At 41.3% G+C, this 19,804-nt stretch overlaps 1 protein-coding gene across 1 annotated transcript in view; it reads left to right on the top strand.

The window, feature by feature from the left end:
* The window catches only part of SH3BP5 (SH3 domain binding protein 5), a 52,708-nt gene that overhangs the window by 19,893 nt on the left and 13,011 nt on the right, over window positions 1-19,804 (top strand). The window contains exon 4 of the mRNA XM_032696719.1: window positions 12,873-13,037. Coding sequence (XP_032552610.1) covers window positions 12,873-13,037 — 165 coding nt within the window. The remainder of the gene's footprint in view (window positions 1-12,872; window positions 13,038-19,804) is intronic.

Raw genomic sequence — 19,804 nt, 5'->3', positions numbered from 1 at the left:
TGGAGGCTGACGTGTTGGCCTCGGCTAGCACTGCGGCAGGGCAGGCACGGGAGAGAGGGAGTCAGGCAGGCAAGACAAGCCTTGCCTGGGAAGAGATGGCTGGGATGCTCTGAAGGGAAGAGAGACGTGGAAGTTGCTATGTGGGCAATCGGGAAGCCCAGAGCTGTGAAGAAATGGTAAGGAGATGAAACGTAGGTGAGCTGTGCAAGAAGTGGTGCCTGAAACCATGAAGCATGGAGGCTGTGGGTTGTACTTGATGGCCTGTGAAGTTTTGTGTGTCCTTTTTTCCTTTTTGCTCCCTATGGGCCTGCTCTAGGCCTGAACCCCTTCTTCCCACAGACTTTTTCTTTTTTTTATTACAAACCACACCATTAAATCTTGGGGAAACCATGTCGATATGACGTCAGTCCTCTTGAGAAATATGGAGTTCCCGTTGCTGTGATCCCAGGGGGTGTTCTCAGTATATTAATCTCGCTTTCCACATGGCTGCAGGGCCAAGCACCCATCTGAAGAGGAAATAAGCCAAGCAAGGGAATATGTAATTTTATTATTGAGGGTGAGGAGTCATTTCCTCGAGTTCCACCAGGGAATCCACTGAGTTTCGTAAACTGTATTTCTAAAGCAGGACGTACTTTGAGTTCAGTCAAGAAAATGTTTTACCATACTCAGAATTTTGAGTGGGGTTTTTTTTGTGCTCTCCGATCGTGGTTGCACGGTTGTGTTTGAAACCCCCTGAGTAGTGTGTAGGAGTTCTTACCTTGCATTCAGCTGCATGTGGCTCTGTGTTTCACTGCTGCCGGACGGAGCTTATGCTTGATGTGTTCTGTTTGCTTCACCTGAATGCTTAAAACCTGGAAATTGTATTTTAAGTCTTGAATTATGGTTCTGTTGCATTTTTCTTCAGGCCAAAATAGCAACAAAGCCTAAGAAGCAAGGAGCTTAGGTAGACTTACCTGGGTCAAAAAGTGAGGTTTTATCTGGCTGATTTACATTATTTATTAAAGTTTAAGTATGACTCAATATGACTTTTATATTCTGGTTTTGTCATCTGGTTGAGCAGTGTGATATTCAAGCATCTCAAACTAGCTGTCCTTAAACCGCTGAGAAGATAACAGATGTTGTCTAGTCGGATTTGGGAAGTTCTGCCAAAGACCTGATTTGTGAAAGAAAGCTCCTTAATGTGTTTGTCTTCCCATCAACCCTACTAATGCAGGATAGTGGGTCAGTGTGACTGGAAGGTTTTTACCGTCTTGATCCTGGGCAGATGGAAATTTGCCCCACGTTTGGGAGCACTAACAACTGCTAGTTCACAGATGAACTGAAAAAAAAAAAAATCCTTACCTGATTCAAATTTAGTGCTTGGTTGCTCGTATTTCCTGCAGACTAGGTGGCATCTGTAGCAATATCATCTGTAAATACTGTGTTCTTGGATAGTAGGAACTAATTTTTAGCCACTTGTTTGTTGAAATACCTGTAGTGTCCCTCCTTTAAAAATTAGATCTCCTGTGTCTCTCTGTGCTTTCTGTGCCTCAGTGAATGGGTCTAGTTATTTTGGGTTTGTATTTATACATCCTACATTTTTGTTTGATGTGAGGACTATTCTGTTGATGGATGATTAGTTTGTATAAGCTATTGATGCAAAAACTGTAACTGGTTTTCTCATCGTTACCGGTTGATGTGCCTTGGAGGATTCCATTATGCAAATTTGTTAGCTGTGCGCTGTAAATTAGAGGTTCTTCCCTCTTCTTCTTTTGTTGGTAGAAATAGAAGAAAATACTGTTTTGTTTTGAAGAATTGTTTGTTTTATTGTTTTGAAGAATTTATCTAGAAGAGAGGGAGAAAATGACTCTCTTGTCCTGTCTCTTTCTCTCACTTTCCCCAACCACCCCAAAGCCTATTTAATTTCTCAGCTATGAGATGGCAGTAGTACAAAGCCAGATAGCTGTTCAGCCTCCTCTCCATTAATTGTCAAGAATCCAATGACCTAATTATTTTTCCTATCTTCAAGAATGTTTTTTTTCTTGTTGTTTTTCTTCTGTTGTGAAATACTAAAAGTGTTGTGCAAGTAGGTCTCAAGTGTTGGAATGCTGGGGTAGGTAGGTGTGGAAATACTCTCTGTTCTTTTGAGTAACAAGGAGAGGGCTAGGACAGGAAAACTTGGGGTTTTTTTTATATATGTCAGCTGATTTAGGCAGAAAGAAGTGATACAGGTGATCTGGATACTGTGCTTAGCCACAGATGCAATGGCAGATGCTGGAAGTGGCAGGTAGGCATAAATAGCTCTCAAAGGGTGCTGGAATGAGAAAATAGAAGTGAATTCCTTTTTCCTCTGCTGTTGTCTGAAGATTTGATTAACATCATATTGCATCCTCTTCAATTTGTTAAAACCCAAGAGGTTAGATAGAGCGTTCCTTTGTGTAGCTGTGACACTTGCATATCTATTGCCAAAAGGCAAATCTACAGGAAGAAAACAATTTAAAGGAAAGAATACCTTGCTTTGTTCTCTCTCACTATTTCCCCTCCCAATTTTTTCTGTTCACTAGTAAAGGCTATTTTAAGAGATTGTAAGCCACAGACAGGATAATCTGTTAAAAATAGGAGTTGGCATTTGAGCCTGGGTGACTTGAGGTCAGGGTGATATCGTATGTACCTGTTTTATGGGTAATTGCTCAGGGGTGACTGCTGAAGGCAGTACAGGTCCTGCAACTTTGGGGAAGTTGTTCATCTAACCCGGTCTTTACTGTGTATAGTGGTCTAAATAGGTGGGAGTTTATTATGAAATGATAAATGCTCATGCTAGGGGCTGCTGCCAAAACAGATATGACATGGATGTTGATTACTGCCTTCTAGATGTGCTTCATTATGACTTCTAGTAAAACAGTATGAATTTATGAGCTCTCGTTTGTTCTTGCTGGAAAAGATTATCTGAAGAGCCTAATTCCTGTGCAGCATGTGTGGGAATGGCTCTGCATCGACAGTTTCTGTGAGAAATATCTTTCAGTTGCAGCAAACTTGAAGTTCTACTATTAAATGAGAAATTTTGCTGCCAGAATGTGGAAGAAATGTCCATCTCTTTTAGATGTGTCTGTGTCTGGTGGGTGGGTGGTTGTTTGTTTTTTTTTTTTTGCTATAATATGGTTTGGGTTGGTTGGTGGGGTTTTCTTTTTTCATTTGGTAAAGGGTGCTAATGGTTTGTTCTCAAAGGAGAATTTTATTGCTGTGAAGTGGAATTGACATTTTCTCTATTCCTGCTGCTATCTAGACTTTTTCCTTCATGGAATGGATTTAGCCCTTCATTTGTCCAGGGTACCACCTGCAACTGTTTCTTTTAAGTGAAGCAAGCCTGTGAGTCACATGTGCTATGGTGTCATATCATTCCATTAGGAAAAACTTTAAAGGGTCAATAGATAGTTATCTTCAATATGTCCCTTAGGAAAATGACTGTCTCAGAAGTAGCTGTGAGCATGCAAAGATGTACAAGGTTACCCTGGGGCTTTCTTCCAGAGCATATCTCTGCTCTTGAGGATGGGCAATTGCTGGTGGGTGTGAGGCTTTCTGGGAACTGGGAAAACGTGTCCAGAGCAGCCCATCAGCCAGGTGAAACTCCTACCCACATGCCTTGGTTTCTGCCAGTATGCATGCACAAGGTGTGCTTTCAGAGCCAGGCTGCCAATCCCTTGCCAGCACTCTGGAAACTTCTACTTAAAAACATTTGCTGCTTTGGTGGCAATTATGTGAGACACTGATCCAGTGTTTCTCCTGAATTTATCTGTTGCATCTGTATGTGCTGAATGTTTATTATCTAGGATAATTAGCAAATCCACTAAGGCAGACAGTGTACCTCTTGCAGGGTGCATTTGTGGGAGTTTGTTCCTAGCTTCTATATTTAATTCCAGCAAAGGAAGCTGATGCCAGGTGTAGATGAGTATGTAGAGCCTCTCTAAACCTGGAAACCAGCTATAAACCCTAGGCTCGCTGAGTCACTGCCTAAGCTCTCACACTGCAGGTGCATATTGCCTGGAGGATTATCTTGATGTTTTTCTCTCTTAATAAGATCTTTTACCTTGGAGAGAAAAGCTTGGGCATATTCTATGATCCCCTCTTCCAGAAGGCAGCAGCTTAATAATTTTGGCCACAAACAAGTGCACAGCTAACAAGCAGATGGCAGTGAGTGCCCAAGAAGGCTGTGCCTGGATGGTGTTAGGCTGAATAATATGTCGTACTCTGGTGCCATAGACTTGTTAATCACTGTGAGTAACTCCAAGCAGACCAGCATCTCTCAACAACCACATGAAAAACAAAGGAGGGGCAGAAGGCTTGAGGTAGTGTTTCTCATACAATCTCAGTGCTCAAATGAGCATCACCTCCCTGTTCCTGTAAGGCAAGGAGCTAGATCAGTTAAAAGCAGTGAGAAGACCAGTAAGTTTCAAATGGCTGACTGCACAGTGGCAATGGTTGGCTCAGAGGTGATATTTTTGCCCTTGTTTCACAAGATCCTAGTGTACAGCCTAGATGGGAGCCACCAGAGAACAGAGAAGGGTTGGCAGCTGATTGTTCAGTCCAGTCCAAAATTTGCCTTAACAGCGTTTAGGGAAATTGTATGTTCAGATATTTATTTCCCATTTCCTTCCATAGCTCCTAAAGAAGGGAGGTGGGATTCTGTCTGAGGAGTCTAACTGTCTGTATGCTGGTGACAGAAGTAGCTAATGCTGGATGTGCCCTGAACTTTTTGTCTCTTGGAACATGGCTTATGATCCTATCTTAAGGGAGTTACACATATCACCTAACTTTAGCATAGAGCTGGATGTCTCTTGAAACGTGCTTTGTAGGTCTACTCTTATTTCCTGGACCTTTTTATAGACTACAGGTTTACCAGGAAAGTAACACAGAACCAGAACTCAGGTCAGTTTTGTGACAATTAATTTGTTAGAAGAGGAGGGGTAGGTGCATCTAGGGGGCCAAAAAGCCCAGCACAAGACTAAGACACCTAATCAAAAGCAGAGACTAAGGGACATATGGCTATAGTGTTCCATAGGCAGCATGGAGGAAATGGTTTGTCCTTCATAAAAATCTAACAAGGCTTGTTTTCACCTTTTCCTCCTTCTCCACTTCGCCTTCTCCATCCGGTTAAAAATCTTCAAATCTGCTTTTGAAAAAGCATATTTTAAGCCATGTACAATTGTAGAGCTTTACAATAAACAGCTTAAAGAATGAGGGGGTTTCAGACTCTCGAGAGGCTGTATTTTCTGTCAGTAATGCGTCATTGCAGTTTAATGTGTAGCTCACAAGGCTTCATAGGTCTGTCAAAATGAGGTCACTCCCAAGGCGAAGTTGTTTATAAAACTTTGTGCATGGCCTATAGCAAGAAGGGGTTTCTGGTGGTTTTTACTACTTCTCAATTCTCTTTTATCTCAGAATTTTTAGGCTGTTGGGAGAGAGGAAAGGAAGGTCGTGGTCCTTAAGAAAAGCAAACAAAACCCCTACCCCCAATTACACCACTAGTCTGTTTATTCAGGAAAATGTGACTGAGAATCTAGGAGAACATTCAGCGTCACTGCAAAGTTTTTGCAAAAATGTTCTTTGGATTTTGAGAAACTGTAAGAAAAAATGATGGTATTTGATATAAATACTGGTTGTATGGGACCTCTGGAGGTCATCTGAGCCCAACTTCCTGCTGAAAGCAGAACTGTCACATTGCTGGATTACATCAACCATGACTTTGCCAAGTTGTGAAAACTTCCAGAGATGGAGATTTGTAAACTCTCTGTGGGTCACACTGCCCTCCTGATAAGAAAGACGTTTTTTAGTGTGCAACCTGAATTTCCAAGCTGCTATCTGTGGCTGTTACTCCATGTTATACCATCCAATACTGCCGAGAAACATTCACTTGACTCTGTCTTCTTTACAGCTCCCCTTCAGATTTAGCTGGCAGCTAATTACGTTGCTCCTTAGTCTCCTCCTTGGCAGACTAAATAAACCCACATCCCTCAGCACTCCTTGTGGGAGTCATTGTAGGCCTCTACCCTATCTTGACATCCCTTTTAAACTGAGGGCTTGGATGTGGTATTCAGTATGCAACCTCACCACCACTCATTTGGGAGGAATGATAATTTCCCAGGATTGGCCAGCTATAGCCCTCTTAATGTAGCCTAGGGCACGGTTCACCTTCCTCCCAACAAGACTGCACCTTTTCAGCTTTTTCAGCCTGATGCCTGTTGTAATGCACAGCTCCTCTTTGGTGGGGCTGACCATGGAATTATTCCACCCCAGGTGCAGGACTCCACAAGTCTGCTTGTTGAACCTTGTAAAGTTTGTCTTCGCTCAGGCGAGTTTCACAAGGGCCATCTGGGTTGATGTTCTGCCATTTGCTTTTTCAACCACCTGCTCTGACTTAGTGTCACTTGCAGATTTACCATGGATGCAGTTGTGCCGGTATCAAGATTGTTATTAGGATGTTGAGCATTATGGGCCCATGTGTTGATATTTGGAGTGCTGCTCTTGTTAAGGGCTACCAACTGTATTGAAACAGCTTGAGGAAAACTGGAGCCAAAGTAGCAGCACTCAATGGCTGGTCACTGTGAATGGTGCCTTCACCTTTTAGGCTTCTGAATTACTGAATCTACTGCAGTAGTGGATAAGACAGGTATACTGCTGTCAGTGAGTGGTGATCCTGCTGTCCTCATCCCTGCCAGAAGCTTGTGCAGGATGCCCTGGTGCAGTCAGTGCGATCAGAGTGATCCCTGAAAGACAGGCAGTACTACAGCAACTCTGGTGAGCAGTTGATGGAGTAAAGCTCCTGTTTTGAAATATGTTCCCTGTTATAATTTGCACAGCAAATTAATTGTGGGATGCTGATAAAAGAATGAGAGGAGACCAGAATGGAAACATCTGAAACTTGCTTCCTTCTGAAAACTGTGACTGGAACACAGTTAATCATTATCTATTTGATAGTAAGCAAGTATACGTTTGCTGATAGCAATTAAACTATTGTTTTAAAGATTAATGAGTGGGAGAGACATTGGTTTCATGGTGACAAACAAGTGCCTTCTAGAGCAAAGGCCTTGGGCCTGCACGTGGTGTGCTGGTGCCTTGTTCTGAGCAGCATCTGTGTGTTCCTTTCATGTTCCAGCTTACAGTGATTTCATAAACGGAGAAATTGTTCATGCCTTTCATTGCCAGTAACACAGAGATGCTGAAATAAAGTGGATGTCAAGGCCTTGGCAGTGCACGATGAGTTAGGTTCACCTGGATAAATGAGAAGCCAGTTTTGTAAATACTTGAAAATAATGGATCATTACTGACTGCCATTTCTGATGAGAAGTCTGCTGGTTAGGTTAGTGATGTCCTTTTCATGAATTTATCAACACTTGTGGTCTAGCCCTCTGGTGAGGGAGGCTGGCTGAGGGGAGAAATTCTGTATAGGCTTGTCTCCACAAAATGTACCCTCTGCATCTGTTTTTGGCAGCCTGGCTGGGCCGTCAGCTGCATGCAGGTGTATTCACGTGTCAGAGACTGAGTAATGTCTCCCAGGGTGTATTAGATGTCAGCTAACCTCAGAGGAATGCTATAACTGTGTTGCACCATGTTTCAGTGTCAGTGATACTGTACAGGAACAAAAACATCAGAGATTAGATGAAATGGAGTATATGTCATAGATTCAAGCTATATACGTTAGAGTGGGGAAAAATCCTCTGTTAGGTCGGCTGGACAAGGGCTCTGACTATGAAGAGGACTTGGATCAATAAAAGCTGTATGAACCAATCAGAAAATTGTATTTCATAATTAAAGAGTACAGGGTTTTTTCTGCTTTCAAAATGGACAAGCAGATGTCTGTATGCTGCTGCCAGTTCCAAGAGGACTACATTTGAAAAAGTGCCTGGGTTTGTTTTCTTCTGTTAGCTTGCCATGGCCTAGCTTTTTTTGTTTTCATTCCTATCTGTAGCTAATAACATAATCCAGCTGTTGTTCACGATTCCCTTCTGTGCAAGGCCCAGTGTAGGCTAAGCAGAGGAATGCCCTTGAGAGTGCAGCTTTTATACCCCAAAAGGGATTTGTTGGTATCAAGCACCTATGAGCAATACATTAATATCTTGCAATTATGAACCCTGTCAGTACCCCTTTAATTTTACACAATTTTTTGTTTTCTAAGTTGACATGTTTTATACTGCAGTGCTCCATTTGCTTCTGTGAGTGCTGCTACTGTGTGTCACCTCTGAGTCTTTGGGAGCTGCCTGGGAAGTTCAGGGCAGTGCCTATTCCATGGCAGATGAGGTCTTGGCCATGAGGAGAAGTCTGAGTGGGCAGAGCAGGACTTCTGGATGTTCAGCTTGCTGTAAGGAAGGAATTGTTGTGGGAGATGTATTTGTAGCAGGTTGCTTGCAGAGTCCTGAGTTCCAAAGGAGGGATGAACAGAGTGGCTGAAGGAGTTGGTGTCTGTGTGGATGGCCTGTGACAGACACTGCTGTGACGGTGGGATTCTCTTTAGCTTAAATCTCTGTGGCCGTTTGTGTTTCTTAAGGAGTCCCACTTTATATTATAGAGGTGATGAAGACATTCAGTTGAGCTTCCTGGCAGAAAGCACTGATCGTGAGCCACAATGAGCAGTGTCACTGTGGCAATGGGAGCTGGGGCACAGGCCCCCAGTTCTTGAAGTGTCAAGACTTTCTTATTTCCAGTGAGGGGTTCCACTGGCCTAGCTCCTTCTAACTATTTTGAAAGAGATTCTCACTTTTATATCGGGTAGACTTCATCAAGTGCATGTGTGACAGGCAGAAAGTTGACGTCCTGCTTGCCTCCAACCTCCCTCAGAGCTTTTTGTCCTCATCCCTAGTACGTTTTTCTTTATTCTTCCCCAGGGCTAAATCTCTCTCAAATCAAATACAAGTTTATGGTGAAAGAAAAATAGCCTAGTTTTCAACCATTCATTTGAATTTTGAATTCTTATCTTTTGAGAGAAACAGCCACTGTCTAAAGTGACAAACTTCATACACAACGTAAGGAGGTTGGATGGAGACATGAGCTCCTATTCTCTATGGTTTTAAAAGCACAGGAAGAACATGGCTACTCTCTCTTCCATCAAACAGAGTGACCTGCAGGCTTGGGACCGAGAGCGTGAGAGCAACCTGTCAATGATGGTGCAGAACAACTTGTACATGCTGGAGGGAGTTTTAAATGAAGCCTAATTATTGAGTAACTCTACTAAAAAAGTGTTTGGGTATCCACATTGGCAAAACCACAAACCTGTTGATGTTTTTCTAATGATGAATGTATAATTCTTTACCCTAGAGTTTGATCTTTTCTTTCTCAGGCTTTCAGTAAGTTGCTTAAAATAAAAGACTGTAGATTGACTTCAGATAACTGTTGAAGCTAAATTGCTATTTGGACTAACTGTGTTGCTTAAAAACAAAAGAGTGTTTCCAAATTGCCACTGCAGAGTAGTATTCAACAAATGCAGCTGGAAGGGAGTATTTAAGTATGGTTTTGTTTCAGTTTTCCATTTGCCCACGCCGTTACAGGACATGAAGCATAATGGATTATAAACCCAGTGTTATGGGCCTGCCTATTCACAGCTTCATCTCTCGATGTCCTACAGGTCCAGGTGCAAGTAGAAATGTAGCTGAATTGTAAATTTGGCTTCTGATTTTCTTATAATAAAGTCCATTTTCCTGCTATGCAGCCAATTGTGCTTTAGAGTCTTCATCAGAAGAGCTACTAGTACTGCAAGCTACCACTAAATGTTGTTTTTTCTGGAGATTTAATAACTCAGCTCCTAATGCTCTGCAGGATTTTTCCTAGCTTAGATGTCTTGATCCCTGACCCAGGTGTCTGTGCCAACAGAAACTTTCAAGTGCTGATGCAGTTACGGTGAGAAAATTGTACTTCTCCTGTGCTCGCATTGCCCCTGGGATCTGGTTTTACTAGAGTTTCGAAAGCAGTTACTTGCTGATGAGGTTCTCTCTGTGCTAGGAATGGGTCTCCAGTCTGTTTCCATGTGTTTGTGAGTTGTTTCTTGCGCAGGCAGGCCCGCTCATGCAGCGAGGCAGCCATGGAGCTGAAGCTGCCTTCACAGCATTATTGCTGGAAGTCACTGGGACCTGGTTCCCTCTCATAGGGTCTTCCATGAAAATCAGTCCTGCTTTTCCTCCAGACATTCTCAGTACTGTTCTGCAGTATTTAGTACAGGCTCCTACTGGAGTGTTGCGTTTTATTTCACTAGTTAAAACCTATCTCAAGCTATTTTTTTATGGGAAACTTTTGACCTTTAGTTGTGTTTGATTCCTTTGCTAGCGTAGGTCAAACTTACTGGAAGTTAAAAAAAAAAGTTTTGAATTTTTTTGAAAATTCAGTAGAGGTTATGTTGTGCATCCATTAACGCTGGCCCAAAGCTTTGTGCTGCTTTGGAATGTGCAGTTCTGCATGGAAATTAACACTTTAATGCTCTGGCTCTTCACCAGGGCTTTAGGCAGGGTGGTGTGGTGTAAGCTGCCTGAAAGCAGCAAAGGTTAGATGAATTTCTTCTCTGTGGAAACACCACGAACCACTTCAGAAGGAAATGCATCAGGGACCTTGGTTGGAAGGAAATTACTGCACTGATTGTGATGAATTTTGTTTCCCTCTCTAGCTAGTAACTGAAGGACCTCTGACACATAACTTCTATTTTTTCATGGTCACTTCGGGGTGAAGTACCTCTCTGTGTGAGAGGGGGAAGGAAGTAAGAAGAGCTTGCTGCTATTTCAAGACGTAGTGAGGGAAACTTAGCGTGTTTTATTTCCTTTTGAGACTTGTGTTTAAATTAGGAGTCTGTCTCCCCTGGGGCAGGGAGGGAAGGGTTTTTTCCATTACCTTTACAAATAACTGTGGCGTCTCAAGTGTGAAGGTGTTTGATGCAGCTGGTGTTGAGGAGATGTAGCCAGCTGTTTGCTGGAGAAATGCACCATTGTTCTACTTATTTTGTATCAGGGATTTTAGCGCTTCCCAAGTGACCACTATTTCTTCACACTAAAACTTCTTAGTTTACTCATAACACTTTATCTTCCTCAGTTTAGTATTCTGTATATCAGACTTCTTTTCCCAGTTTCATTCTCAGACTCCTTCTATGTATATCATGATATGTAGAGTTTTATTCATTATTTTGTCCTGTCAGTCATGTCTGGTCAAAGACATTTCTTATAGGTAATGAGATATAAATAAACGGAGTAATCCTGATTTATTTTTGAAGAGTCATTGAAGTGTAGATGAAAACTGTGTTCATAGTGCTGGATGTTCAATTAATTGAATGTAAGGCTTACACTGGAAGGGAGGTGTTTTAGTACAAAACAGTTCAAAAGTACTTCTTTAAATAGAAATTTTTGAAATATATAGTGTAGAAAAATTCAGGTTAAGATTTTACTTTTCAGCTGAACAAGGTATTTGTGTGTCAACCTCAAAAGAGCTGCAGAGCAGTAAAATTCTGATATAGCAAATGAACACAAAAGCTTCAGAAATTAAAAATTTCTGATGTAGGAAAACAATGTGAAATATGCATGTTTGAAGGCCTGAATGGTAAAATTGCTACTCATTCAATGATAACTATAAAAAGAGAGGATATCTCTATCTTTTATTAAAAAAACACCCAACAAACAAAACCCAGACAACACGAGTAATTTTTTTATGAATATTCTTTGTCTGTTTACTGTAAAGTCACCTATTTTGAACACCTAAGACTTGTTCACACTTGGTACTCAAGTGTGACACTACTGAACTCTGCTATGGTACTACTTAAACCTGCGGTATAACTGGCATTATTTCTGTTTTATTGGCTATCCCCTTTTGGGCTGAATAGGCAAGAGTTTGCTGCTGGCCCTGGAGGGCTGGTGTTCAGCTGTGAAAAAGGGAGGTGGCTCCAGCCTGCAAGATGGGATGTGAGCATTTTACTTGACGACTGTTCAGAGTTGGATTTGGATATAGTGAGAGCCTTGTTAAAACCTTCAGGAGAGATGAAGGTGGTCTGTACATGCAGTGTCACTGAGGATTTTTTTGGTCCAGAACAGAATAGATAACAGCTCATTGATTAGATGGCTTCTAAGCAGTGCTTGCTTTGCTGGGAAGGTTGAAGTATATTGTTTTTGGGGGGGGAGTCTTTTCTCTCACAGCAAGAACCATATAGTTCACCAGGAGATTGTTCTCCCCTGCTTCCATGAAGACACTTGAAAGTGCTTCCTTCAAGCTCAAACTTTGTGTTACTTAGCTTAAAAGAAGCAGCAGTTTCTAAAGGACATAGCAGGGCCTTTATCCATGTTTTACATGCACTGTAAATTCCCTTGATTACCTTCGTGTCTGTGTGCTGGGGACTTACTGCACCAGTTGTGTCCCAGCGATAGCAAAGTAGAAGAATGTCCAAAGAATTAGCGTCCACTGTCTCAGAAAACTTGTTTGTGCTTTATAGCAAGGTCATACTTCCAGAACATTTATTCAGTGTGATTAATGGTGCATCAGATAAAAATCCACCCTGACTAAACTCAGGGAGTGCCATTCTCAGTGTACTCTTGACATGCTACAAGTTTGCTATTGCATTTTCTTTTGTTTTGTTTCTCAGTGATTAAACTTACATCATAAGGTGTTTATCTCTCAGCCAGATGCTTATTTGTAGGCCATCAGCTGTGTGGTTTTTTGACCGTAAACCCTATGAGGCAGTTCTGGGCAAATTACCTCTTTGTGTGGGAACTGCTGTCTTAGCAGTACTTACTCCAGTGAAAAATATGTGCCACTTCCAAGTAAAAGATTGGGAAACATGACGCTGGTGTGGTGCTTTTAAAGTCTTGGGATTACTGTTGTAGATCTTCTAAATGTGACTGTTTAAAAGTTTTTTTTATGTTATGTTTTTATTTCTTTAGGCACAACTGGAAGCTCAGAGGGCAACTCAGGACTTTCAGAGGGCCACTGAAGTGCTGCGTGCTGCAAAAGAGACCATTTCACTTGCTGAGCAGAGGCTCCTGGAAGATGACAAACGTCAGTTTGACTCTGCCTGGCAAGAGATGCTCAACCATGCTACTCAGAGGGTAATTACAATTGCCCCAGCACCTATCTTTTCCATATTTTGTGTTCTCCTGTGGTGTATGAGGCTTAGTTTCTGAAAGAACAAATTTTTGTTTTGATTCAGATACATGATGTAGGAAATGAAGCTATGAAAAATTATGAAGCCTAAGGTTAAATGATCTGGGCCTTAGGCTTCTTCTGGGACAACTATATTTCTCTGTCTGGCTGTGCCAATAGCTAGTGGAGTAGCTCTGTACAGAAAAAAATAAATTACTATCTATGTTATAGGGATAACAGATAAACTTCGTACATATCTGCATTTGGAGTTGTGCCAGAATAATTGCATTGAGGTGGCTATTCCTGAATACATGTGTTATAGGAGTTCTTACTCTGGAAAAACAGGGACATGTTCCAATTTTAGTATAATGGGTTCGTAGTATGGAATAAGTTGAACAAGGCACTTTGCTTCAGAAATGCATGTTTGAATGTAGAATTACTTGAAAATGTGTGTCGCGTTTTAAGCTCGCATTCTGCTTTATCCTGAATTAACTTTCAAATTTAGACAAGATCTTGCCTCCTTTGTAAAGTCTTTTAAACTTACAGAAGAGATGCACCACCTAACAAAGAAAGACGGTATTCTTTCTAGCAGCTGTCAAGAAGAATTTTCCTGTCTTTTGCCGTGTCTCTTTTTTTACTGTCTATTAAAAAAAAAAAGGGCAGGAAGGTTTTTTTAACGTGGAAGAACCAAAAATCAAAGTTAAAAATCTTTGTCAGTTTCCTTAATATGCTAGTGAAGCCGAACTTGCTATTCCAAATATGCTGGCTTGCCATACAATGTTCATATTGTCTTGCAGTCCTCAATGCAGTAGCTCTGTTCTGTAGCAGAAGCTTCTGAGTTATAAGAAAGCCTCTATTTCAGGGTGAATTGTAAAACCCAGCTGCCTGATGAGGAAATGGGGAACAGAAGGGATGTTGGCTGAGTGTAGGGGAGAGATGGAAAACCTGGTATATATTAACGAAAGAGAAAATGAACTCCAGGGTATTGTTTGTGTTACTGTCCCTGTTATCATTAGGTATTTGCAGATCAGGTAAACACTGTGTATTTCTGAGGGGAGCCTCCCCTTTGTATTGTGTGTGTGCCAGGACACCAGCAGCTTCATTTTCCCTAGTTGTTATCCCAGCTCAATAGGAGCAAAGTCCAGAAATGCATCCACAGTTTTTGATTATCAGAATTGATAGGTGAGAAAACTGGAAGCATCTAAGGAGTTGCTTAGACCTCCTTACTGCTAAACTGTTGAGTTCTGGTGGAGAGTGACAGCAATCACGTATTGGCCACTTCTCTCTGGCTGGTATACTGTAAACTTGTGTTGGGGTGGGTGAGAAACACTAGCACTTTTGAGAGTTCAAACAGATTCTTCTTTTCACTGGCTATCTCAAGGGGATCCCTGTGTCCTTCTACAACCCTTAAACTTTCCCTGATGGTCTCTGGTAGGTGTACACCTGAGATGAGCAAACCCAGTGATTTACAGCAGAAGATCTCTGCTGACAGTGTTTGGAGTCATGCTGGTGGTGTTGATATGCATCATCACTGAATGCAGAATACCTGCTTGTTGGGGGACTGATTCAAGCCATAATGTCTCTGATTTGTTACAGCTGAACAGTAAATAGGAAACTTAGATTTACTTACTGCAGGTGTAAAATATCCTAGGCACTGACTGGACTGCAGCTGAGAGGTCCTGGAATGGAAAACTTGTAACCCAGCAATTCCTGGTGCTTAAAATAGCCTGGGTAAGCTCAGTTCCCAGAAAACACCCACCTGCACCTTTCTTGGGTGTAGCAGATTTTGAGAGAGTTACATGGAAGTTTGTCTCATGATTTTCATGAGACACGACCTCCATAGTGGAGGTCTTTAGATTAGGGCCAGAGCCAGGGAGGGTGAGAATGCTGTTGGAAGTCCTGACTGAACAGACCCAGCATTAGTTTGCTTGGAGGGCTTGACTGAGTTTTATGTCTTCTTTAAGAGGGAGTGAAAACTTCCTTGTCTTCAGTGCACATATTTAATGAAGTTCTTAGTGTTCAGTGAGGCAAAGAGAATAATTGGGATCTCAGGGAGCAGAAAACGTCATCATTCCCTACCAAACTGTGGGTGAAAACAGATTGGAGGATGAGATCTACTAGAACAAAAGTTCTTCTTGACTGCCACAGCGTTGCTGATAACTCAGATCATTAATTGTTAATTACATTACGAGTCACTAATGGAAAATGGTTCTGAGAGTGAAAGCTGAGGGTTAAGAAATAGAATTCTTCTACTTACACGTATAAAATTGCTCTTGGAGAAAGCTTTTACATTCTTGTTATTTGGATCTGCTAACTTTTTCTGCATGTGTTTATAAATGGCAGTTGTACTGGGCAGAGAATAATCTTGCAGTGGGCCTTGTACAGCAGGAGCTCAAGTGCAGAAAAGCACCTCTGAGCCAAATGTTAAAAGTGGCTACTAATTCATTTGTTTCTCTATTGATAGAAATGTCAGACAAGAGTAAAGGGTTTTTATTTGCTGTTTTTGGGCAGAGGCAGCAGGCTTTTTTGAATTAATCTGAAATTTGGAACAAAACTTGAGCCCTGTAGCAGCTTGATAGCTGACAAACACCACAAACAAAAAGCATAAAGAAAAAGGGTAAGCAAGAGAACAAACAAGAAACTGGTTTCTTATACAGTCATATGTGGAAATGCTGCCAGGTTAGTTTTGCACATGACCCAGTGGATATGGACAAAGACTCGGGTTCCAGAGTACCAGACAGGAAATGCTGTTTCCAGACCCTCACTGGGAGAAAATAGAGATAAGGGTTACATGTAATTGCTTTTTGGTGTCTCGATAGACTGAAAAGCTATTAACACTATTTTTAATGTAACTGTCTAACAGAGTACTGTAAACAAGGCTTTTGTAGCCACTTATGCAGAAAATCGTATAATTCAACTGATGCAAAATGGAAGAGTTATGGAAATTTTGTTTATCCTGGGTGAGGTGGAAGCATTACATGTGGAAGGTCTTTCTATTCATGGAGCAGACAGAAACAGCATGAACAGGTACAGGGAGTACAGGCTGTCACTCAGAATTTTTTTGCTACATTTCCCAAGGAAGCTGGGTGCATAAATAGGAGCTGGATGCCTGCCTGCCTCTCTGTGAAGATGCAACTAATCCCTATAAATGTCTGTGCTTGAGCTGTGTGTTGACAACAGTGAAGCACTGGGCTGTGGTGCAGTCCTGCAGATCAGGCAGCTGCTTTACCCACTTCTATTCCTAACATGATGTGTATTTTGGGGTAAAATGCTGTGGTTTTTTCCTAGATGTCCATTTTTCCGCAGATCTGAGAAGTGTAATGACAGGCTGGAATTTAGCTCGTCAGTGTCATGTATCTAGAACCTGACTTTGTATCACAGAACTTGACAAAAGTTCCATTGTAATGAAAGGTCTGATCAATGTGTTGATGGTTTTTGGAGAACAATTCATGTGACCAGAGGGGCAAGTTCATTTTAAAATAAATTCTCTGTTGATTGTAATAGAAATGTAGACAGTGTGATGAGCTTTTAAGCTACCTAGAGAAGAAAGCACTGTTCACTCTTAGCCATTGGCTTACTGAGTTTTTGGTGTGCCTTTAAAATTTGGAGATTATGTTTTTGGGAAGTGGAGGTGTGTTGCCTGTCTGCTAGTACCTTGAATATAATGCTACAGTTTGGGGTGCAGAGAACAGGGCAATGAAAGGGCCAAAGGATGTTGAATTTTGGAGGGATGGAGGAGAAAGATCTTCACATTTATACTCCTGTTGAAAATAATTCATAAAGGTCTACAAAAGGATGTGTTACTTCTAGTTTGAGAGAAGCCGGAGCAAGAAGGAAGATCCTTCATAAATTTCAAGAGAAATTGCTAATTTCTATTTGCTGATGCAATCTGCATTCTTAAAAAGGTTCTGCTTTTACAGTATTTCCTGAGATATGTTCAGTTCATAAATTCTGGCAGGAAGAAGAAATGTTTTGGCTCTTGATCATGAGACATTTTAAAAAGGAAAGGATGAGGGGAGAGTAAAGAGGGAGGATGCATGCTCCCTCTTGGATTAATTTGGCTTGTGAAGCTCCCTCTGATATTACACTGTGAAGTGCCATCTGTCAGTGTAAAATGTGTGGGTGCTTTCATGATGTAGAGAGGAGAGATACTTCCTGAAGCTAGAAAAACTTTGAGAAAAAAGGGTGAGAAGTCTATGAAAGAAGCAACAAAAATACTACATCCTTCCTGGTCCTAATCCCTCTGTCACTTTATCTGGGAAATGCAGGGATTCTATACAATCTTTTGTATTGTTGATTCTCTCCTCCTGGTTTACCCATCTTGTATTGTCTCTTTCCGCTCTTATAATCAATTTAATTTTTTGAGAAAGAAACAGTTGTCCAGAGTAATCTTCTGGCTTAGATGGTCAGCTTTGCTGAACTCCAATGATAAAATTTTTCTTTTGCATCTGCTGTTATTACTGAAATTTTGCCTGGAGTCCATTTTTTACTTCAGGTCATCGAGCTATTTTGGGTGGAACAAATCTTCACATATAGACTTAATCACGGTGAGTATATAGTCTATACTGACCTTTCTTTCCCAGACAACTGGTTTGGAAATAAAGGGTTGGGAAACAGAGAAGAGGAATTGATCGATACCTGCATTGGTGGTTTTGACTTGTTTTGTTTTCCAGTAGTTGTATCTTATCGCCTGTGCTACCTGGGAGAGTGAGTTCTGCCTGAAATAGGTGATCCAGTAGTTAGGGACAGGTGTGGGCTAAGAAATGTCCAGTGAATGCGTGGCCATCCTAGAAGTTCATCTACTCTGGATGTTTTCATGCAAGAGTGTGTCCCTTGCTCACCCCAAGGGTATGAATGGCAGGTACCATGTAAGGAGGAAAGATGTGCCTTGAGCAGTCTTCATTTGAAGAAGTGTCATCCTCACTTTTATCCCTGCCTTTTTCTAAGTGATGCTGTTGCATCTGTGATGGCTTAGGAGCATCTACAAGGCAGGTTGGTGGTAGAAGAGATAGAAGCACTTTTATTAGACAAAACAGCTTATTTGGTAACTGTGATCAAAAGTTTGTGTACAAGTCCACATAACGCTGCTTCCCCCCCCCCCCCAAATGTATTAGGCCTGTCTGTCTTTTTCGAAGCCCTTTTTAAGAGGTGAGGCATTTCCCTAGCTGATCTTATATTGAACCTGCCAGATGTAGAGGTGGCAGCATTGTTTGCAGTTTGTCCACCTGCCCTGATGGAGAGCTCAGCCTTGGGTATGCACCTTGAGCTACTGTCCCAGGGAAAGGGGACAGGCTGTCTCTGCAGACTTGTGGGTGTAATGTGAGTGTGATGACAGAATTGCCCATAGGAAAAAACAAGGATATGTGGGGAGAGAGTTTTTCTTATATCACTGATTTCTCAAAAGGATGAAATGTATAACCTTATTTTCCCTTTTTTCCTGGAGGGGGTAATGAACGTGGGTATATAAGGCTGACAGCAAATGTCATATTTTGTCATATATTTTGAGGTGATTACAGTCTATCATCCTCAAATCCCAGTTCTGCAGGATTCAGCATTTCTGTGATGTTTAATATGAAAGGTATGAAAAACCAACATGATACTGGACACCTGACCTGCTTTATGACCCTGATTTTGGTAGCACTTATCATGTGATTTATCCCAGATATCAAAGTTTATTCTAATCTAGCCCCAAGAATGGATGCGAGGGATTGAAATGTAATTGAGCATTGGCAAATTCCAGTCACTCTGTTATTTTGTAGCTTCCAGCATTTTTAAATTGCAGTTTCCTTCCCACACTACAAAGGTGAACCACCTTCTGTGCAGTCTTTGGAGACTGCATTTTCATTTAAGGTATTTCCATGCTAAAAGCAGCCTTGTCTGACATGTTTCACTAAGGAAAGTCATTGCAGCAGCCTGGCTTTCAAACAGTTGTTTGAGATAAGAGGCCGCAGCTTATTTTCAGTATGCAGGAGAGAGTCTGTTATGAACCTGATAATTTCTTTTCTCCCCTTTTTTTGAAAGTGGACACATATAAAATAGTTGAAGGGCATTGGAGTTGAGTATATTCTTTTATATCTGATCAAGAGATCCCTTGGAAATTTTTCTTTCTCATAGTTTAGAGTTCCGTAGCAACTTCTTTGTTTAATAGTAAGTGGTGTGTGTAGATAAGCAAAAAGTGGTTGATGCTGATGCAGTGCAGCTTTGGCAATTTCACACTTTTCATTTAAACATCAGAAAGGACAACACGACAATTTTCCTGAGAGGAAGGCCAAAGTTAACTATACATTTTCCCTGTTCAGTTCAGCCTGAGGGCCAGGAGGGCTAGCACACTTTCGAAAAAAACTAGAGCTTTGTGGGTGAGGTTATTTAAAATTAAGATACCTTGAATTTTCTTTCTCTCTGTATCTGAGAGCTCAGATACACAGTCTAGTGGTGGAAGCCAGTTGGAAGAAATTGGCTAGAAGTTGTGGAGTAGTTGGTATCACAGCTGAAACATTTCAAAATCCAGTACTGGAGAAAAAAAAAGTCTTGCCATTTTTTGTATGAGTACTTTCATAACTGCAAGAAAAGAAGATTGAAAAAATTGCCTGCTTTCCCATCATTGCCAGACCAACAGAGAAGTGTCACCACTTTTTTTACTTTTCTTACTTTAAACAAATCAGTCGCCTCCCTGTCTGGATCTTGACTGCTAGTGCATTAAATAAAACACATTTTCTGACTTACACCTCCGACA

The sequence above is a fragment of the Chiroxiphia lanceolata genome, chromosome 1 (genome assembly GCF_009829145.1).
Source record: "Chiroxiphia lanceolata isolate bChiLan1 chromosome 1, bChiLan1.pri, whole genome shotgun sequence".
NCBI lineage: Eukaryota > Metazoa > Chordata > Aves > Passeriformes > Pipridae > Chiroxiphia > Chiroxiphia lanceolata.
Note: the sequence above shows the minus strand (reverse complement) of the source record. Positions and strands in the feature narration are given on the sequence as shown.